Source organism: Triturus cristatus, chromosome 10, assembly GCF_964204655.1.
Source record: "Triturus cristatus chromosome 10, aTriCri1.1, whole genome shotgun sequence".
In the NCBI taxonomy this organism is placed as follows: domain Eukaryota; kingdom Metazoa; phylum Chordata; class Amphibia; order Caudata; family Salamandridae; genus Triturus; species Triturus cristatus.
This window is the reverse complement of record NC_140593.1, coordinates 1083610263-1083633507: the sequence shown is the minus strand read 5'-3', so window position 1 is coordinate 1083633507 and position 23245 is coordinate 1083610263. Positions and strand designations below refer to the sequence as shown.

The 23245-nt window shown below is 45.5% G+C and overlaps 1 protein-coding gene across 1 annotated transcript in view; it reads right to left on the bottom strand.

Moving 5' to 3' along the window:
• Positions 1-23245, bottom strand: part of INTS1 (integrator complex subunit 1) — a 625364-nt gene that overhangs the window by 319183 nt on the left and 282936 nt on the right. Inside the window, exons 14-18 of the mRNA XM_085629257.1 lie at positions 15400-15477; positions 5833-5990; positions 5565-5661; positions 4014-4105; positions 77-137 (exon numbers count right to left, since the gene is read on the bottom strand). Of these exons, the coding sequence (XP_085485383.1) occupies positions 77-137; positions 4014-4105; positions 5565-5661; positions 5833-5990; positions 15400-15477 (486 nt within the window). The remainder of the gene's footprint in view (positions 1-76; positions 138-4013; positions 4106-5564; positions 5662-5832; positions 5991-15399; positions 15478-23245) is intronic.

The window sequence follows — 23245 nt, the reverse complement described above, 5'->3', positions numbered from 1 at the left end:
TTCGCCACAGAAGGAAAAGAAGAAACAGTTCAAAACATCAAAACAAAAAGGTGAAGTACAAGCTGAAAAGACGCACTTAGTCATCACCATCTCCATGACCATTTTTAGGGTTGGGTATTCTTCCCACGCAGTCAAACCTGCACCAGAAAGGTTACAAAGAGAGAAAGACATATTGTAAGAGGACAGGATTGCACATTACATAAGTGAATGTTAACTTTAAAAGGTTAGCTCTGTAACTCCTGTAAGAAGCTAACTCTGTATATACTATACCAAAATGAGGTATAGTGTGCACAGAGTCCTGTGGAACCCCAAAGGTAGGCAGAGGTAAAAGTAGATAGCACCATACTCTCTTTTTTTGGTAGTGTGGGCAAGCAGTAAGGCTTAATCAGAGGGTAGTGTTAAGCATTTGTTGTACACACTCAGCCAAGAAATGATGTCACACACTCAAAAACTGAAATCAGACCAATTTGTTTGCATCAAAAATATTATTTAGTTATTTCATTTCTGGAACCAAGCCAAGCCTGGTGCAGGTAACTGAAATACTACTTTGCAAAATCTTATGTAGTGTTTTACAGTTGAATGCAGGTTCAAATGCAGTTGGTTGAATTACAGGTAAGTCAACAGTTCGAAATTACTTTTCGGTTACTTTACAGATTACTGTGCATGTTAATTTTTAGATTACTTTTAAAGTTAATTTTGCTAATCAGTGTGATATGCCTAGATATCAAACTGAGACATTTCCTAGGCAAAAGGTAAGTAAATCAGTTTTTACACATATGCAGTTTTTCAATGTTTCATACAAACCAACTCCACACTTAAGAGGATTTTCAAGGAAAAGCAGTCCTATGGAAGGAAATTAAGTTAACCGTTCGCAGGTAAGTACTTATTTTTGGGAGTTGGTATTTTGGGGTTACCCCAGGGTCAAGGATGCACTGTCAAAGCACCCTCAGCTGCACTAGGGCAGCCAAGTGCAGAGTGCTGAGACCCATTGTTATCTAATGGGGGATACGGGGCCTCCGGTTGGTGGCTGCTCACAAGCAGGCCACAAGGTTGTGGGAGCAAAGCTCCTGGTGTTAGGTTCAGGGCAAAGTGGGATCAGAGTTAGCATCCAATGTGCACCCACAGCGGAACTGGGGCGGCCGGGTGCAGGGTGCTGTTTTGGCATCAGGTGCCCTGTTTTCAATGGGAGTTGCTGGTTTTTGGCTGCAGGCTCCGTCCAGGAAGACTTCTGGGAGAAACCAACAGCTGGGCAGGTAAGTTGGAGGGCTCAAGACGTAGGTGAACACCAGGTCCTCTTCTCCAGGGCACAGAGCGGCTGGATGCAGGGGTGTCTTTTGAGATGGGATTTCACCTTACAATGCCACTCGCGGTTGGGGGGTCTTTGTGCGGAGGCAGCAGGCGATGTCAGGGAGTCCTGGAGGGGTCAACCCACGGGGGACTCTGACTCTGGAGCGCTGGGGGACCTCGCTAGGACCAGTGGGCCACCTGATTTCGGGCCATAGGAGTCTGGTGCAGTGGGGGTTCCACGCATCGGGTTTCTCTGCCCTCAGCAGGCTCAGAGTCGGTCTTGGGAGTTTCTTTTGAACAGAGCTGCTGTTCACAGGAGATCAGGTTTTTGTGGAAGGCAGTCAGTCCTCCCAGGGGTTCTGAAGGTCGCTGGCTGCAGGACAAGGCGACTTTTGGTGCAGGATCTCTGGAAACTGAGACAGGCCTGGGACCAAGTCAGTTCTTCTCTGCTGGATTCCTTCTTTCGTCCTTCTTCTTCTTAGGTTGAGGGAATGGGTCTTCTTGGTTCAGGGCTGCCCCCTAAATACTGTATTTAGGGGGTGTTTTAGGGGTCACGAGGTCAGTTGCCAATGGGCTACTGACTTTAGGGTGACTACACCCTTGGAGTGCTCACCCCAAGTGTGGGAGTGAGCAACAATCCCTAATCCTGATTGGAGAGTGCCTGCCATCTGCAAGATGGCGGGCACTGAAGAGTGGGCCTTGCCTCCCCCATCTGACGGGTTGGTTTGGCAGAGGTGGGCACACCTTCTGGGCTGTGCTAATTTTTCTCCCTTGTCTTCTCGCCTAAAAGGAGGGGAGACATGAAGGGGGCCTGCTCATGATAGCAGGAGAGGCTGGGGGTCGTGTTACAAAGGTGGCAAGGCCTTTGAAGATCCCCTGCCATAGATGGCTCTTCCTGACCTGGGGGAGGTGTGAACACCTCCACCCAGGAAAGGCTTTGTTTTTGGGCTCAGGGAGCGAAGGCTCCCACCCCATAGGTCCTGAAACATCTTGTGGGGGAAGATTGGTGTTTACCAGTCAGGGAACCCACCAGAGGCTGGTCTTTTTTCAGGGGGCATCTCTAAAATGCCCTTTGAGTGCATTGTATAATAAATCCCACACTGGGATCAGTTTGCTACCAAACTTCCTAGATTTCAGTCAAGCCTATTATGGTGCTGTGGAGTTTGTAATGACAAACTCCAAAACCATATATTCTTTATGGCTTTACTGCACTTACAATGTCTAAAAATTGATATATACAATGTATGGGTACAGTGCTCATGCAACTGTACCTTCATCAGTAGTATAGTGACCCACCTAGAGGGTTGTATTACCCTTACCATAGGCAATGGGTTGCAGGCATGGCACACAGGTATGTAGGCCATATCGACACTTCACTTTTCTCTGCACCAAATCATGCAGCCTGCAATGGTAGTGTGTGTGTTAAGGTACAGGACCTCTAAGGGTGGCACAATATGTGCTGCAGCCCTTAGAGGCCTTCCCTGGTCGCAGTGCCCTTGGTACCCATGGTACCTTTCACAAGGGACTTACATGTGAACAGAGAGGTGCCAATTGGGGGTACAAAAGTACAGTTTTGGGAAAGAACACGGGTCCAGGGAACCTCATTGGCAGGGACCCAGGGCACATCAAGTCAAAGTGTACCAGTAGTCTGGCAAAAAGTGGGGGGGTTACTGCAACAGAAACCCAGCTTCCTACAACTCCTTACACACATCCACTGGAGCTGTGAGTGTGCAGGCATGGAGAGAGTCAAGGCATCTCCAGTCTCTATGATCTTACATTCAAACCTGGTTGCTTCTAGATTATGGTAATAATGATTCTGAGGTCTCATTAAATCAGACTTCTGTAATGCATTATACACATTTAATTTACCAGTAAATTATTAAATGACTGAGTGCTATTATGCAGAAAGGTTCACTGAATCAACTAATATCTGATGTTGCAGTCACAAATCCAGAAACTCTTCAACACTGCAACAAGACTGGTTTGATAGTCATCACAGAACTAAAGAAGTCATATTGTAATAAAGAATAAAGGGAGGGAGTTTGTTCTACATTTTCAGTATGAATGTCTTTCCCATTTTGTCAAAAAACTAAAAATTATAGCTAAGATTTGAATACAAACATGTAAACTGTTAAAAAGCACCAAACTTTAAAGAGTCCAATATAGGCACAGAACAAGACTTTCCTACAAAGTGCCATAACAGTGTGCCAGTTCTTTAGAAAGCTACAAATAAATGAATATATATATCATAGATAGATAGATTGATATATAGATAGATCAATATAGAGATGCACATTAAACTATTTGGCAGAGTATGACAATTCCAGGACAATACTGCAATTAATTAAAAAAATCAGACATAAGTGGTATGATTGCAAACGTTTTCATTGCACCTCATGTTGTAATTAATATACACGGTTACAGTTGTGGATTAAACTGAAAGCATTGTATAAAAGGAAATTATGTCAACATTTTACCCGCTCTCATTTGATTCAAAGCGATTGACTAAGGTTTGTTACACAGAATGAAACAACCATAACAATCCCATAATTTAATTATCTTGAAGAAAAGAGACGAGCAAGCTAGTAAAAGTGACCAGGGTCCACAAAGAACATGTAACACGGTTATTAATAAAATAACAAGAAAATCAAACTGGACTTTATGCAAGGTTTATTCTTCGCAAATGTACACCACACAAAAAATATTGCAGCTATATGTAGACTTACCAATGTCCTCTGGGTTAAATGCAGCCACTACTAGCAGCAAAGGCCATGCCTTCCAGTACAGAGTTGAGATTGCCAGGTTGGGAGGCTGGTACCTGAAATCGAGTTTACAGTCACACGTTTACAAATTGGGGTTGTCTGATATGCAAAGTAAACTTTCTCATGGAACACATTTGAGATGTTAGTGGAGGGAAAAAGCATACAGATTAGTATGCACAAATGGCAATCATTAAAGCAGAAAACAACATTGCGTCACTCTACAAATCTTAAAAAATAATAAAATAAAAAACAAACATTATGGTTTCAATTGTGGCATGCCTGTGAGTCTGCTTCCTACAAGAACTAACCTGATATATTCAGCACAATAACTAAGCTCAAAACTCTGTAAATTTCAGGCATGATTGTGTACTTGGAAAGTAGCCTTACATATTAAACATGATTACCTAGAATTAGTGACACACTAAGTTTCACCATGTTCGGATAACTTTTGTACAAACCGTCATGTGCTGTACGGAGATCTAAACATCAGCCCAAAGCCACATCAGTACAACCAGACAATGACATCATAACATCAGCAACCAGTGCTTATAAGTCTGCCTCTTAGACTTTTTGGACATTTGGTTTAGTATAGAAATACTGTAAAGGAAAGTCCTCCATTTGTATCTGTAACATGACACGTCATGTTGCCAGACTGCTCACTGGAGTTACCATGAATTCCTTGGCACCCTTCCTCTTTGCAATTCACAGGCAAAGTCAAATTTATTGGTCTTGTTTCTCAAACCTTCTAACTTCACACATTCTTAAATTGTGTTGTCCAGGAAACAAATACAAACAAAGACATGCTTGATACACGTTTAGTGATTAAGTGAAACAATAAGAAATTATTGCATGTTCATCCAGTGGTCTCAATCAATCTATCTTGAACTCATGACCAAATCAAGCAGTAAGATCAGACAAACGATTGCACTGCACTTGGGAGTACTTCATCCAGTCCACGGCACCCTCACTGGGTATGTATTCTGTCTGGACTTTACTTCAACCAACAATTAGAGGGACTGGAAGAGATATATTTAATTTGATCATTACCAACAACACTTGATCTGGGTTATTTGAAAATGTCATGAAACTGATTGTGGATTGCATATATCAAGACAGAGACATTAAAATGCCAACCATGAATTCTGAAGTCTAAATATATTTAAATGGTCGCTCTTACCAGTGTTTTTCATGTCAAGTAACTGGCAGGAATTTAAGACAGATTAAATCCTGAGACAAACACAAGGGCACATGACTGGGTGAGGAGACTGCAGAAGCTCCGAGTGTGAAAATGAACAAAAATGCTTGGAGCTCATGTCTGCTGGAAAATTTTGCTACCATCTTATCTTGATCAATTTGATAATCAAGATTAGAATTCCAGATGACTTAGCTTTCATTCAAACTCAAGTATTTTAAAAAGCGGAGACAGTCACTTTTGTATATGTGGTCTTTTCTATGTTTGTGGAACCCAATTTCTCCACTGTCAAGTAAGCTTGCTGATTTCACTCTGTGACTTACCCTGGAGGCAACTGTATGTTTTCCGGATGGTGGTAAGTGCAAAGATTCAAAACTGCATCTAGCAGTTGAATTCTCTCCACCTTCAAGACACGCAGGTCTAAAAAAAGGAATAATAAAAGGAACAAAAAGTAAGCTACAAATATCCATCATGCAAGGCAATCTCACAAATAGTGTATGTCAAAGTTACAACCCCATGTTGGAAATATGACTGGGAAAAGTGTAAGATGACTAACACTGGTGGCGTTCCATTGGAATATGAATATTTTACCATCTGATTGCACGGCTGCGGCTCGTTTCACCAGGTGGTCTGCCAGTTCCATGGCATCAGCAGGACCAAGAGGTAGGTCCCGTGAGAGACCAATCACCAGAATACGCATCAGTGTGTCTTCAAGGAGAGGCACTTCTGAACACAGACGAAGAAAGAAACTGGAAATGTAAAATTTTCTGCGATTAGTGATGTTTGCTTACACACTGGTAAAACAGGATAGCTTTAAAACAACATACTAAAATCATTTATGTCAATTTCACATAGAAAACAAGCATCAATGCCCATTAGAGAGAGAAAGAGGTTTTTACAGGGTTGAGTGAGATAGAAAGAAAATGTGGGACTGAGTTAACAATATTTGTCTACTAGAATATCTGCACCATGGCAGCATATTTCCAGCCCTGTCAGGCTTAATCAATGAGGCTATGTAGTCTCATGTGCTCTGTGCTGCGGTCATCAGTTGCAACCTATCAAAGAACTAGGTGTTTCACACTGTTTGGTTACAAAATGTATGAACTATATAAAGGTTTAAACAGAACATGCCACTATGGCTGTATAACACATCCAGGCATCTTAGAGGTAGCAGCAGTGGCAGTGTTACATAAAGGCATTTCATTAAAATGGCAAAACGTTTATGTTGCCACAACAGGATTGTGAAGAGAGCTGCCCTGAACTGGAAGGAAGAAATGAGATGCTCACTACAATATGAGAAGGAGTTATCCTTAGGCTCAATTTTGCTGAGGAGGCTCAGCATTTTGGCGCCTGTCACGAGGCATGAATGTCCTAAGCTCTATAGGAGAGTGTGCCTGGCATCAGGATTGAAGAAAAGGTGGCATCAGGATTGAAGAAAAGGTTTCATCCCAGTACTCAGTCTGTTCGGCTTGGGTCCAGTTTGTGCTTTCTGAGGAAAGTGGTAAGGGTCTCCTGTTTCACTATTTGTGCTCTTCAACTGCATAGTTTTGTTTTCCATTGTGAGGGTGTGTGACTGTGCACAGGGCACACAGGCTTTGTTTTAGTTTAAAACTGCACTAGGCATACATGAAAGCACAGCCTTATTTTACTTACAAAACGGTGTACAAGAATGTGAGTTTCAAGTGGTGTGTGCACTCTCAACATATAATTTGGATTTGTGAAGCAGATGCACATGGTCAGCAGCAATCATCTCAGGGTTCTCGGTGTTCTGCACTGTTGTGCATGGTAGATGGCATTACCACCAGTTATCAGAGGTCGAGGTCTGAAGCACACTATCAGCGGACAGACATTCCCCCTTTCGTATTTCTGGTCTCATTTGCAAGAACAGAAAAGGACAGGTTGTGCTTCCCAAGCTTCACTTCAAGAGCACCTTGACGACTGGAGAATGGCAAAGGACTTTGTATAATGTTTTGTGGTACATAAGGTTTGTGTGATAACAAATAACAATACATTGACAAGTGGAGTACCTACTGCCGTATCTTGTCAGGAAGAGGTTACTTTTTTATTTTTTAAACTCTTTATTTGGTAAAACAAATAAAGCTCAGCATTACAGCAATGGGTATGGTGAATCTGAGGTACAACATTGGAATTTGTTACATTGGGTGCCTCGGTTCTAAGCGATCTCAGTTTTATTTTGTGTCCTTCCTTCCCCCAGAGAGGCCCTGTCCAGGAAGAGCTTACTTAAACTATCCGTTAGTTGTAAAAGTAGATTTGACGTCTGTGCAGCTTAAACCCCAATACAAGCAATATTTAAATCACACTGAATTCCCGAAGAACAGAAGGCTCAACTGTGCCTTAGTGAAGACAATGCACTCATTTCCATGCCTTCACCACCTGCACCAAATCTGGCTAGAAAACCAAATAAAAGGACTACTTTTTAAAAGCTATTAATCGCAGGAATATGAAAAAACAGTATATCAGGCGTTCACCTTTGTGGGGACAGCTGTCCACCAATCATATGCCTACAGGCAAATACTCAATAAGCACTTGAAACATCAATAACTATATAGTTTGTCATCATGAAAAATCATTCCCAAACTAGTTCTAGTCTTAAGTACTTGAAGTGCTTCCGTGCATTGTTTCCAATTCTTTCCCTGTGTTACCAGAAAAGCAGTAAGGTTTATATCCAGGTTTAAATCCACAAATGAGATGGGATTTTAAGACAAAGCAAACAAACCAAGAATTATTCAATGTGATGACTGTTCATCTATCTGGAAAACAAAAACAAGAAGCCAAAGTATAGATAAAGTGGCTTGGGCTACAGTAGAAAGGCACATTGTGAGAGGCAAGATGGCGGTCGTCTGAGACAGTAGCAGCCAGCCAGTACCAGAACTAATGCTGTGATACGAGTTGATATGCAGCAATGATTTCCAAGAGACAAAGTGAAACGCTACGGGACCCCTCAAGAGTATACGGACGCAATTTGCACTTAGTTGGGACGATTATCGGTCTAGCGGAGCTGAGGTACTTTATGAAGGCTTTTTCAACAGTACCCGAGTGTCCCGCTGGTGGGCGGATTCTGCTGATTGCAACATCAGTGGATTCTGTGGAGGCTGGCGGGATGGGCCCGAAGTCGGCGACAGCCAAGGCGAGGGCAGCATGTCTCATGCCCAAGGGAAATGCAGAGGCTGGAGAGATGGAGGCAGACGCGGCGGCCGAGGATGCAGCGCGGACGCCCAGGCAGGGACGACGAGGCCAGCAAGCAGAGCCGATCCAGGAGAAGAAAGGAAGAGGCGGGGTTGCAGCGAAGGCACACCCGGACAGCCCTACAGTGGTTGACCTGCTGAGAGGTCCTGCAGGAAAGGAAGCTCCGGTTCACGGGGGGCAGGCCACAGTAGCGGCAGTACGGAGGGAGGCGTGGAGGAGTCAAGAGCGGAGGAGAGCCCAATGGTACAATCTATGGACCGGCAGGATTTGGAACTAGCTTCAGGGCAAGGTAGGCCTGGAATTAAGCTTGGCATTGTTATACAAGAAGATGAGCTTGATCCCATAGAGGCTAACCCTGGTGGGGCGAATAAGGGAGAGCAGACTACTTCTCTGGGGGATGCTGCCACACCTCTTCAGGATATTCTGGGAGCCGGTGGATATAGCATGGACGAATTAACGGACACAACATATAACACTCAGACTAAAATAGTATGGTCGAAAAATGGTAGACAAGGGGGGCTCGGAAAAGGTACCTGATAAAGAGCCAGATAAGGAGCTGGACAAAGAGCCTAGCGACTATTTTTTTTCTGTATCTGATGGAGGGGAGTGGTCAGAGGACGGCAGTACAGATTTGAGCAATAGCGATCTTGATACAGCTGACGGGTGGGGAAGATAAAAACAATTCTGAGTAAAAAGAAAAGGAAATCAGGAGATAGCGACCTTACTTGGGATTACACTCCATTGAATCATCTTACCAGTCTTTCGGCAAGTGGACATACAGTTGTCGATTCATGTGGGTCTAACACTCCACCTTTAGAAGCTAGTTTTCAGGCCATATCAATGCATCGTGAGGAGATGCGACAAGATGGGCGGAAAGCACAAGCAGCAATGCGAAAGGTGCAGGGGGTGGTATGGAAGTTGACTAAAACTTGTTGTGTTTTTGGAGAGCGATTGACTGATCTAGAGGCAAGGATTGTCACCAGAGAGTCTGATCTTGTAACCACCCAGGAACTATCTAAATCCCATGAGGCGCAGAGAGCTGACATACAATGGAAGCTGGAAGAACATGAGAATCGTCAGCGGTGCAATATTCTATGGGTCCTTGGAGTTCCTGAAGGGGCTGATGCTCGTATGTATGTTGTAGACCTGTTAAAAGATACGCTCCCAGAACTCACTGACTGGAACTGGGCACTTGAGGTGCAATGCGCCCATAGAGTACCTTTTGTAGAAAAGCAACCAACGAGGGCAGAGGCATTACCATGAGCCATTCTGATATATTTTGGCAGCTTTTTACCACGCCAGGCCATTTTTGAAAACGCTAGATCGGAAGCTAGGAGATCCAGGAATGAAGTCTCTTATTTTGTCCGTCCAGATTTTTGCCACACCACAGTCAAAAGGCGGTGGAGGTTGCGGCAGCTGATCAAACCTTTTCAAGATAAAAATGCACAAGCTTTTTTGAATAACCCTGCTCGGCTAAAAGTTGTCTGGGGCGGCCAAATGCGCTTCTTCATGTCTGAAATTAAAGCCAAAGAGTATTTAGACAGTCTCCCAGGTTAATAATTTGGTGTGGTAAAAAAGAATGCAGTAAGCACAGGTGATGTTTTCATTTCAAATAGGGGGGTTGGGCAAAGTTAAAATGGGTCAGAGGAAAAAAAAAAAAAGATAATGGGGGAACATTTTATATTTTTTTGTGAGTTTTTTCGGCTATGGAGAAAAAAACAGCAGGCATAGGGCAATGGATTATGTAATTTAGGGCTCTCAGGTCTATGCGGCGCATCCATCATGCACAGACTTATGTCTGAGTGCCTCTCTGGGGGGAAGGTCGGGGTGAGGGTGGTAGGTGGGGGGAGGAGGAGGGGATGAAACACGGAAAAAGCATACTCAGAGGAGATAATGAAATATGTATGCAATTAAAGGGAAATCGAGAAAATCTGATTATTATTTTGAAGAAAGCAGAAAGAACAACAGGGATACTAGGAACTCGAGGAATCGATACAATTAAATACAGATGGGGAGGATAACCATTTGCTCTGTGAATGTGGAAGGCTTGAATGACGGAGCAAAGAGGGCAAAATTAGTTGAATTAGTAAGGACAAATTCATTTGATATAGTTTTTCTTCAGTAGACCCATATCCCATGGGGGAAAAACAGCTGGTCGAGTATTCGGGGATATAATTTATTGGCATGTACGTCCCAAACTTCAACTCTCCGAGGAGTGGCCATAATGGCAAAAACATCTTTGGGCCAGGCTAAACGCAAAGCGGCTGATGCTCTTGGGAGATGGACTATAGTTGAATTAGTGATGGGGCTTACTCTATGTTCGATTTATGGATCAAATTATGACAATCCCCAGATCTTTGAGGATCCTGAGTTGGAACTCGCGACATGGCCTACTCCATTAATTGTATGCGGAGATTTTAACATCGCTCTTGACCTGCAACAAGGCCAAATTAATCAGGAGGTATATCAGGAGCGAAAGCCCCAAGTATATAGGGCACTAACTTCTCCTAATAAGAGTCATGGATTGGTTGACATGTGGATTGTTAAAAATCTAAATAAATCCGGATATACGTATTACTCATGTTCACACAAGAAATATGTCAGGATTGACTACTTTCTTGGAACGACGGACCTACTTAATCAAGCTATTATTAAGAAATTTCCTAAGGTAATCTCTGATCATAATCCGCTAATTTTAGAGGTAGAAATTCCAAGTTTTATGAAAATGAGTAAATGGTCATTTGATAAGAAACTTCTAGTTAACAATGAATATATCGAGCATATTAAAAACTGGACACAAGAATATTTCGATATAAAGAGGTATAGTGCCTCCAGAGCAATCGTTTGGGATTACTTTAGGGCCGGCCTTAGAGGTGAAACTATCAGCTACACTGCTAGGGCAAGGACTCAGCATTTGATTAACAATCAAGAATTAATGCGCAAGCTTAAAGAGGCAGAAGAGGAACATGTTTTAATGATCAAGCAGGGGCAAGATGCAACCCAAATTCAGAGTCAAATAACCGTTCCCAAAGCAGAAATTAATAGCTGGCTTGTGCAAAAATCGGCAGAGGAATACCAATCCCAGTGGAATAATTCATATGAAAATGGTGAATTAGTTGGGAGGAGATTAGCTCTGCGTACTAGACAGAATCAAATATCTTCTATTAATGTGAATGGACAAACATACACTGACTCAGATGATATAGTTAGGGGGTTACAGGATTACTATCAAGCACTATATTTAGATAAAAGGGATAAGGATACAGCCATGTCACTACAGGATATCTCTCGTATGGTGACTGCTAGAAAGCTTGGAGAGGGGCTGGATAGTTCTCTCAAAGAAGATCTAGAGAAGGAAATGTCATCAGAGGAAGTTCAGGTAGCTCTACAAAGTATGGCTTCAGGTAAATCTACTGGCCCCGACAAGGTACCTCTTGAGCTATATACGGTATTAGGAATAGCAATAATGCCTCTCTTACTAGATCGTTTTAGGGGTATTCAATATAGTGGTAATTCTCCGGATTCATGGAGGGAGACGAATATTATAATCTTTCCAAAAAAGGAAAACCAGTAGATAATCCAGCCTCATACCGGCCAATTTCCCTGATTAATTCGGATACCAAAATGTATTTGAAAATATTGGCTATCCGGTTGGGGAGGATCATAGGTCAACTGGTTTCCCCCTGGCAGCACGGATTTATACCTGGAAAACAAACAACTGACCATATTCGTAGAACCATCTCACTATTCGACGCCATGTCCGAGACGTGGGGCCAGGCTATGATCCTCCTCGATGCCGAGAAGGCATTCGACCGAGTGTCTTGGAAATTTTTATGGGGGATTTTGGAGCTAAAAGGGTTTGGAGAGGGAATTATAAGGGCAATTAAAGCCATGTATTGTGATCCAAGAGCCCGGATACAAGTGATGGGGAAAGAGACTGGTAATGTTTTAATATCCAGGGGACCCAGGCAAGGGTGTCCCTGCTCGCCCATACTATTTGCTATGTACATTAATCCTCTAGTTGTGAAATTACTGAAGTCTCAGAAGATCAAACCCATAGTCACTAGGGGGTTTTGAGACTAAAGTCTTGGCCTATGCTGATGACGTGGCAGTTTTAACAACGGATCCAAAAGAGGCCATTGGGGAAATTAACCAGATAACTGAGAGTTTTGGCCTCCTCTCAGGATATGCTTTAAATAGAGGAAAAACAATTGTTATCTGTACAGACAATATGGATTTTAATGATCCTAGGCGAGCAGACTCTGCAGTTTACCTCGGGGTCCAAATTACAGTGAAGGTGGATGAAATAGTTAAATGTAATTTTGATCCTCTGGTTAAGTCAATAGCCATGGAATTAAAAAGAGTAAATGGGTTACACCTGTCGATAATTGGGAGAGGGAATTTTTTTTAAATGACTATGCTACCTAAGATTTTGTATTACTTTCGATCAATTCCGCTTGCCTTAGATGATCATCTACTGAAGATTCTTGACTCTATTTTCTCCAATCTCATTTGGCAGTATGGGAAAGTGAGGAGGGAACTAAAATATTTAACACTACCACAAGACAGAGGAGGTTTTACAATGGTAGACAACGCTTACCCCGAAACTTTTTCCCCGGTTGGAATCACAACGCGGTTGTTACAACGACCGCGTTGTAAAATCCAACACCCTCCTTAGTGTCCGCACAGACTGGAGTTGGAATAGTAAATTATACTATTCCAACATCCAGCGCCCCCCCCTCCGCAAGTCGTTGTTCCGACTTGCGGAGTAATGGTATGCAGAATCACAACTCGGTCGTTGTAACAACTGCGTTGTGATTCCAAGCGGGGAAAAAGGCGGCGGAATAACGTCGTTGATTCCTTAAAATTCCAAATATTACACTGTAATATTGGGCTGCCCTACTCCGCCAGATGACTTTTCTGATAGTTATGTTATGTTATGTTATGCACTTTTGTATTGCGCACAGCTGCCCCAGCCAAGGGGCGTCCTGGCGCATGGCAGGCAAAGTGCAACCGATAGCAGAAACACAACACAGATAAAAGATCTAATTAAAAAAGAAACGTTTTCAGAGCTTTGCGAAAGGCCAAGAGGTCAGTCAGTAGCCGCAAGTCCACTGGGAGGGAATTCCAGAGTTCAGCCGCCCTCACCCGAAAAGAGCGACCACCAGCCCGACACAGCCTGTATCGGGGGACCACCGCGAGCGCTAGTAATAGACAGAAGCAGCGATGAGGAACGGATAGCGAGAATTCCCACAAAATATGAACTCGCTATAGGGAAGGAGGCCTCTGGGTTGATATTGAGAAAATTGGAGAAAAGCTACTACAAAAAAGTTTGTTTCAAAGTAATATATAGCGCTTGGAAGATATGGAAACAAGTTTCAAAGTTCATGGCGATACCGAAGGTTACTCAATATACTCCCCTGTGGCGCTCATTGCTATTTCCACCCCAGGTCTACGACGCTATGGGGAGAGAGTGGGAAAATCGGGGGGTGAGCACAATAGGAGAGTTTTATCGGGGAGAACAAATTGCTCAATTCTCTAGGTTCCAACATGACTTTGGAATATCAGCCAATCAGTATTTTAAATTTGTACAGATTAGGAGTATCCTTACGTTATACAGACCAGCTATTAAAATGGATAGTATACCAATGAAGGATCTCATTATTAGGAAATCATGCAGAATTAGGAACATATATAGTTTGTTATTAATAGAACTACCAGATGATATGGAAAGAATTGAGACATCCTGGACAACAAAATTAGATAATGCTGATGTAGATATTTATATGAGCTTATCTTTATCTGCTAAAGTATTATTATCCTCAAATCTTAAGGCACAACTGTATAAAACTATATTTAATTTATATTTTACACCTTCCAAATTATTTATCTGGGGGAAAAGGACTGACGATAAATATCCCAGATGTGGAGCAGGTCCGGCTACATTGATCCATATGTTTTATGAATGTGATAAATTGACCCTTTTAAAATCAGGGCTGCTTGGTTTTTGGAAATAAATATTTGGCCTTAGATTTGAGCTGACCCCTACTTCACTGATCCTAGGATACAATAACTCTCTGGGCCTTAATAAAGAACAGGAATATTGCCTATTTTTGGGCACAGCAATTTTAGGATAATGCTAGCCGCCAGATGTAATGATATAGAGCCTCCGACATTTCAGATGTGGTTAGCCAGGCTTCTTGGAGTATGGAAACAAGAGACGGCTTTGGCATGTAGGGGCAGACAAGCCAGAATTCGGGGGCTAAAAATATGGGCACTTATATCTGAATGGAGCAGAGAAGTGAGGGGATAGGAATAGGGTGTCCTATAGGATGTATGGCCGAAATACATGCCTATTTAGAACGGTGGCAATGTAGTCTTAGCTGTATAAAGAAATGAATGATTTGCAAGACTGCATAATTACGTTGTTTGGGGTTTTAACTGCTAAAAATGTTATCTTAGTAAGTGCCTTGAAAAATTTGGATTAAGTAATATATGATGATTAAGTTGTTTTTTTAAATTGCTGTGGATTGTATCAACTGCTTTATGAACTGATTAGGCGACATTTCTGAGGGTATTATATTTTGATGGTTTATGATCTGATATGATGCTATCTATCCTTGTGTACTGTACTTAACTATCGTATGTATTGATTAATTGATATCTATGTTTATGTATTCTAATTAACTGTTTTTAAGAGCCGATTTGTTGATATTTATTTCTGTAAATGGTCTTTTCTTGGTATGAATAAAAAAAAAAAGAAAAAAAAATACACATTCAAATGACATTCAGAATCAGAAGATAAGGATGCTTGCTAATGACTCTTCATAGTAAAGTGAGTGAAATCATCCACCACTGAAGTGATCAATGTCCGATGACTCGCAGTTAACAAACTAATGTAAGTGCAAAGGTCAATCACAAAAAATGTTCAACCAAGCACAGTGCTCTTACTTGCGGTCGCTCTCAGGAGGCCAGTTGTCCCATTTGTAATATGTTTCTGGTTGCTCTGTGAATAATACTTTGTGAAGGCTGTGGAGAAAAATGTACAAGGGGCTCAGAATGGATTACAGGTTAAAGTGAATTACAAGCGGAATGAGTTACATGCAAACATCAGGTGAAGTTGCTGAATGCTATGCACCATATTCTAAACATAATCAGAAATTCAAACTAACCTATAGCCAGCATCTAGCAAAACACACACCAACTCAAAGACCTTTGTCAGGCTTGGCACAAGCACTAGGAACTGGACGTAAATAGTCTCACGACAGGGATCTCTCTTACAATAGTCTTTTTCTCTTGGGCAGAGTCTACGTACACTTACGGGAATCTGGCATTGCTGCTGCGTTTTAAGCCCTTTCTCTACAGTGTCACGAAATACCAGACTAAATCTAACGCACACCAGAACCCTGCCATGAAAAAAGTAATTTAAGTGACAAATGCAACAAAGTAAAAGATGTCACGTGAAAATGTGAATCTAGAACACCTATATGGTGAATCTTCTAAACCAGAAGGGGAACAGTTTTGAAAACCATATCTACCATATCATTTCACAAAACAGCAGTTACTGGCACTGAAGCACAATGAATCAAGGCAGGCACCATTTGCAATATCTTTAGAAATCTCTAACCTCTTCTTGACCGTGAAGCAAATGACGCACTTAAAAAAATGAATCTGACAGTGTTAGACCTGTCTGCTTCTGAGAGTCCCCTCACACCATGATTTATTTTGTTCCCCCGTGCCTCCTAAAATTTGTCGCTTTTTATTTGTCTACCAGGACCTTTTTGTGTGTTGTCCCATGGGGTTAGATGCTCCTTGACGCTCAGTTGCTCACCAAGTTCCTGGCACCTATGTACAAGGCGCCTGACGGAACCGGTGGCATTACACACTGAGGTTGTCAACCCTAAAATGGTGGACACCATTGTCCCCTATGAGAGTGACTCCCATTGGAGTCCTTCTGACCTCTGACCCTTTGGAGGTTTTGGCGCACTTTGTGTAACCTGCAAACCTGACAGGAATCCCCTCAGAAGTTACAAGTACACAAAATGGCTGCCTTAGGAAGCCCAGTATGGTGGCTCCTAATGACCAAAAAGACACCTTGGAAGGGCCATGTCATTGACACAGCCAGGGAAGGTTCTAGAACCTTCTGGCTCGTGCTGGCACCCCAGGGCACTGGCTATAAAAGGCCCAGTCCCTGGCGGCCATGATGAGAAAAAGTGGAGAAGAGAAGAAACATAGAAGAGGACTTGACACCAGATTGACACCTGCCCTGTTCCCCCCCCCCCTGAGGCAGCTGATAGCGCAGGCAGAAGTACAGCCGAGGTTGTTGGCGTGGACCCTGACTGGCGTTCCAGTCAGAAGCGCGAGCAGTGACCTCTCGCCTTCAGCGCCTGGCCAGCGAGTGCCCAATTGCCCCTCAGAGACTTTGGCCATAGTTAGAGCCTCCCCGCCTCCCCCAGTGGTGAGATCGTGACTGCGACCCTTGACAGGGCCCCTTCAACTTAAGTGCCTCCTGGCGGGCGTTCGGACGTCTCCAAACCCACCGCCGTCGAAGCGCTGATCGTGGACAGAAGGTGAGGTGCTGCGCTGGGGCGGGGAAAGGCTGGCCTTCATTTGGGCGAGAGTACCGTCTCTGCCCTGCCCGAGTGACTTGGGGACTGTTGTTGTGGGCGGGAGCCCCCCCGTGAGTGAGATCGGAGGGAGGATCGCGGAGCCCCTGGAACCCCCCTTCGCCCTTGGGAGAAGGGCCATACCGACTGGAGCGCTTACCGGCGCAGCTAAAGTGAGGTGGGACAGTCTCTTCCCCTGAAGTTGCCGCATTGTTCCGGGACTGAGGTGCGGCTCCAATTTTGAACTGTGCGCGCAGGTAGTTTGACCCCTCCGGCAGCCCGTTCAACGGTCTGAGGACTCGTGAACTGAATCCGCCTTCGGAGACCCCGCCTGCGTTGACAAAAGCGCACAGACTCCTCCGGCCGCAGTGGTATTAAACCGGCTGGCCGCGGAGTGTAATTGCCGTAGTCATTGTATGTCTTTATCTTCCAGATACACGCGCAATATGCTTAAGTGCAACTAAAGGATTATCACGAGTATCTTGTGCCCAGAGAGCCCGAACCCGTGAACACTTCAAAAACTGTAAGAGCGCGCATTCCGCATTAAATGGCAATCTAAATGTGTTTACCCTGAAAGTGATTAATTGGTGGCAGCGATACCAGTATGACCCTGAGATATTTATGTGAAACGATCGGTATCTAACTTGCTATGCAACTGTGATGTTTTGCTGATATTTATTCCAGTCATTGCTGATATTTATTCCAAATGTATTGAATCCTGATATTTATCCAGTATATTTATTTATTAGAGTCCAACCATTTATTCCTGCGCAACCAGTACACAGCTAATCAAACCCATGTAAGAAAGGTGAATGTGATTAACTAATTGAACTTCTTCCAACCCAGAGAACTTTTACATAAACGAAACGTATTTATCTATAACAGTGGTGTGGTGTCCTTCTTTTTATGTGGTGTGCAGGGAGTTATTATTTGATCATAGCCGGCTTAACACAACAGCCTTCTACCGCCTTGTCACTCGAGCCAAGCTACCCCCCTTTGTGCTGGGCTTGCCCATCGCAGGTCCAACATAAAATTGGTGGCAGCGGTGGGATATACGAGCCGTGCTGTTGTGAACCTCATAATAATTCAGTGTGCATCACAGGTACACACCCGGAGTATTCTCCCAGCGGCCTTCTAATTCTGTGATTTTTTTTTTTTTAATTCTTTCCTGGAGGTGGGTGGAGGTGATCCTTAGAGAAAGTTCCTATCTTCATAACCTACTTCGGGGTGGTGGTCCACACTTTCAACTGACAAAAATGGAATTCAAAATGTCAGAGCTGGAGACCTATACTGTGGCACAGCTCAGGGAGTTCTGTCAGGAAAGGGGAGTGTTCGTTAGGCGAGGAGCCAAGAGAGAGGAGCTCCGTACTAGTCTGCGAGCCTGGGTGGAAGCACACACGGAGGGAACGGTAGAGGAGGAGGAATCAGACAGGGAAACTGTCATGGAGATGATTACAGAATGACCCCTGGGGGTGGGTGCGATGTCTATCAGCCCCAAGGTAGCCTCACGGGAGGGCAGTAGTGTGTCATCAAGAGGGTTATCAGAAACCGAGTTAGCCGACAGGAGAGAGGAAAGACAGTTAAGGTGGGAGTTGGCCAAGCTGGAGATGGAAGGGAGGAGGATGGAACATGAGTTCAAGTTACGAGAACTCGACCTCAAGACCATTAACAATACTCCGGGGGGTGTCGAGTCCAAGGAAATTGCCAGGGAGCCCAGGCCCCATTTACCAAAGGACGTAGTCGCCAGTTATTCCGCTGGGGACGACATAGCCAAGTGGCTGGCAGCCTATGAGGTCTCCTTAAGAGCCCATGGGATCCATGAGAAGCACTGGGGTGGTGGATTATACCGGTACATGCCTCCGACAGGAAGGGATGCCCTATTGGCCCTAGACCGGGAGGAACAGGTAGACTACCCCGCCATGAAGGTGGCGCTCATTAGGAAGTTTGGGTTGACCCCGGAGAAATACCGGCAAAGGTTTAGGGGTAGCCACAAGCTGAGCTCACAAAATTGGGTTGACTTCCTGGATTTTGCCAAGAAAGCCCTGGAAGGGTGGGTCCAAGGTAGTGAGGTGGAGGACTATCAAGGGTTGTATGACTTAATCCTCAAGGAGCATCTACTCGAGAACTGCCTTCCTGAGCTGAGGCAACACCTGGTAGACAGCAAACTTACTTGCCCCCGTAAGCTTGCTGAGGAGGCGGACATTTGGGCAAGTACCCGAGTGTCCACGAAGCGGACTGGAGGAGATTCTCAGAAGTCCGGACAGGGCGATCCCCTAAGGAAAGAGGGGGGAGATAACAAGAAACAGGAGTTCTCCAAAGGCCCCCAAAATAACTTTAAGGGGAAAAACACCTTTTCCAACTCTAAGGCTAACCCGCAGAAGAACCCTAACCCTGGCCAGAGTCAGCAGCCAAGGGTTGTCCATTGCTTTGAGTGCGGTGGTATTGGACATTACAAAGGAGACCCGAAATGCCCAAAGAGACCACCCCCTCCCGCTGGAGGAAAGGCCCCGGGAGTCGCTAGTGTAGCGCTCGGGGAGGAGATGCCCTTAAGTGAGGGAAGGGAGTGGGCGGGAGTCACCTTAGTGTCCCTGGGTGATCGGGAGATGGTTCCAAAGATCCAGGTGCCCTCGAATACTACCAAGTATGGGCAGTGGGTCACCATCAATGGCCATAGAGGGGAAGCTCTGAAAGATACAGGAGCCAGTATGACTATGGTAAGGAGTCATCTGGTGTCCTCGGAGCAGGTGGTTCCGGGCGTACTTCATCCAGCCGCACTGGCTGACGGCAGAATGGGCCACTATCCTGTGGCCGAGGTTCCCTTTGAGTGGGGAGGGGTTGCAGGTCCACTTCGAGTCGCCGTAAGCCCCGCCGTGCCAGTCGATTGTTTGCTGGGCAATGATATGGAGCACAAAGCTTGGAAGGAGGTGGAATACCGGACTCATTCGGAGATGCTGGGCACACCTGATTGGGCCTGTGTGAGTACCAGGTCGGCGACTGCTCGGGAGGAGAAGTCGCAGGGGTCGGAGTCTGGAACAATGGCCCACCCCGTAGCTGCTGATGAGGGAGCATGCCGAGGACAGGAGGAGCCTGCCTCGACGTCCGTGCCCCGTGAGACGGATAGGCCACCTACGGAGGTGGACCCGGAGTCCACGGAGGAGGACATGGTTCCGTTGGAGAACTTACCTATCCCCGCTGATTGGCGAGTGGAGGGAGGTCCGTCCAGGGAGGAACTGAGCAGGGGACAAAGGGAATGTCCCACCCTCAAGGGTCTGAGGCAACAGGCTGAAGCCCAAGCAGCGGGTAACGAGTCTGGGAACTATTGTATTTACTGGGAGGATGGCCTCCTCTACAGTGAACCCAGGGCGCCAGTGCATGGATTGTCACGGGCCCTGGTAGTCCCACAGTGTTACCGAGCCTTCCTGTTAGAGTTGGCTCATGAGATTCCCTTGGCAGGACACTTGGGTCAGGACAAGACCTTTGCCAGGCTTGTCCCCCACTTTTATTGGCCTCAAATGAGGGTGGCGTCCGACGCATATTGTCGGTCGTGTGTGTCATGCCAAGCCAGTGGGAAAACAGGGACGAAGCTGAAGGCTCCCCTGGAACCACTTCCCGTCGTTGGCACCCCCTTTGAAAGGGTGGGCATCGACATTGCTGGGCCCTTAGATCCACCGACAACATCCGGTCACAGGTTTATCCTGGTACTGGTGGATCATGCCACAAGGTATCCAGAGGCAATTCCTCTGAGAACCATCACTGCACTGGTGGTGGCAAAGGCCCTGATGGGGATCTTTACCCGAGTGGGTTTCCCCAAGGAAGATGTATCTGATAGGGGGACCAACTTCATGTCAGCATACATGCGGGCAATGTGGAAGGAGTGTGGAGTGACCTACCGGTTCACCACTCCTTATCACCCACAGGCCAATGGCCTTGTGGAAAGGTTCAACAAGACGTTGAAGGGTATGATCAGAAGTCTACCCGAAAGCCTGCGGAGGAAATGGGACGTCCTCCTACCCTGCTTACTTTTTTCCTACAGGGAAGTGCCACAGAAGGGAGTGGGCTTTAGCCCCTTCGAGCTTCTGTATGGGCACCCTGTATGTGGAACTCTCAGCCTGGTGAGGGACTCATGGGAAAAGTCTCCCCGGAAAGTTCCCCAGGACGTGGTGAGCTATATGCTGAATAGGAACAAAAAGAGAGCGAGGAAAAAGAAAAACTTGTCCTATTCCCCAATGACTTTAGCAAAACAAAATGGACAAGTTTTTGACGATTCAGAGCAAACGTTTTTTGCTATCACCTTATGGAAAACTTGAAAGGAGAGAGCACAACTGCTGTGGAAAAAACCCCTCACCCACCTACCTAGTAGGTGGCATGCTTCATCATTGGGGCCCAACTGGATTGCCTAGTACAATCCAGCTGTGCTACGACGCCTGGATTACAGCGGAGCAGGATACTGAGCAGAGAGTGGCGTGCTATGTGAGATGTGACTATAGGTTAAAAAAGTCTCTGAGAAATGCCCTTTGAAAAAACTTTTTATTAGAAGGGTCCCAGGACTAATGTTAAAAAGTTAAGCGGGATATATAGTTAGGAATATTATTTTCCTGATATCCCTTGTAAATAAGGTCAACTAGGTTCAGCCTTCTGGATGGTTCTAGAGGCTTTCGTCAGGACCAGAAAAAGGTGAATGGCCATAAAAACAAGGTATAGGCCACGTGTAAATATCAGCACACACCCTAAAGTGTGCTGTGAGTGTAGTGGTAATGTACTCACAGTATCTCCGTTTGAGACTACTTGAGTAAAGAGGTAGTTATGCCTCTGGAAATCGATCGACGTTTAAATCCCCTCTTGACAATTGTCAGGGAAAGTAAGGTCCGAGGTACCTAGGACGACGATCGGGTCCGCTATATGCTGGCCTACCGGAGCCAAATGGCTAAGTTGTGGAAGCAAGCTTCTGACAACTTGGAAGCCAGCCAGGCAGTGATGAAAGCGTGGTATGACCACAACGCTCACCCAGTGGAGCTGGAGCCTGGACAGAAGGTGTGGGTGATGGAACTGGGAGAGCTAAGCGCTCTTCAGGACCGTTGGACAGGCCCATATGAGGTATTGGAAAAGATGGGCAAGTCTACCTACCTGGTGGACGTCAAGACCCCACGGCATCCACGTCGGGTGCTGCATGCCAATCGCCTCAAGCCCCACTATGAGAGGCCCGAAGTCATGTTGATCCTGGTGACTGATGGATCGGAGAAAGAGGACACTGAGCCTCTCCCCGACCTGTTGGCGTCTCAAGAAAAGGATGGGTCATTGGAGGGAGTGAAACTCTCACCATCCCTAACTCCGGAGCAGCAGGAGGAATGCCGCCAGGTCCTGGGGTCATTCTCTCCTCTGTTCTCCCTTGTCCCGGGTAAGACCCATCTGTGTGTTCATGACGTGGACACCGGCGACAGCCCACCTGTGAAGTCTAAGTCTTACCGGCTGTCGGACAAGGTGAAGGCCAGCATCCGAAGTGAAGTAGCTAAGATGCTGGAGCTCGGAGTTATTGAACCTTCAAATAGCCCTTGGTCTAGCCCGGTGGTTTTAGTTCCTAAAGCTGCACCACCTGGCACCACGCCAGAATTGCGATTCTGCGTGGACTATCGAGGACTTAATTCGGTCACGAAGACCGATGCTCATCCGATCCCTCGGGCGGATGAACTAATTGACCGGTTGGGAGCTGCCCAATATCAGAGTACCATTGACCTCACAGCAGGGTACTGGCAGATTCCTATGACTGGTGGAGCGAGGAAAAGGTCAGCCTTCTCCACACCTGATGGACACTACCAGTTCTGTGTGATGCCCTTTGGGCTCAAGAACGCTCCTGCAACCTTCCAGCGGCTGGTGAACATGATCCTCACTGGGAAGGAATCCTTCTCTGCTGCTTACCTTGACGACATTGCTGTCTTCAGTAGCAGTTGGGAGGATCACTTGCAGCACCTGCAAGACGTTCTCCAGACCCTGGAACAAGCTGGTCTGACGATCAAGGCCATCAAGTGTCAGATTGGGCAGGGGTCGGTGGTGTACTTAGGTCACTTGGTGGGCCGGGGAACGGTGCAACCCCTTCAGGCAAAGATTGAGGCAATCGTGGCCTGGGAACCCCCCAAGACCCAGACTGAGGTCCGAGCCTTCCTGGGCCTCACAGGTTACTACAGACGGTTCGTGAA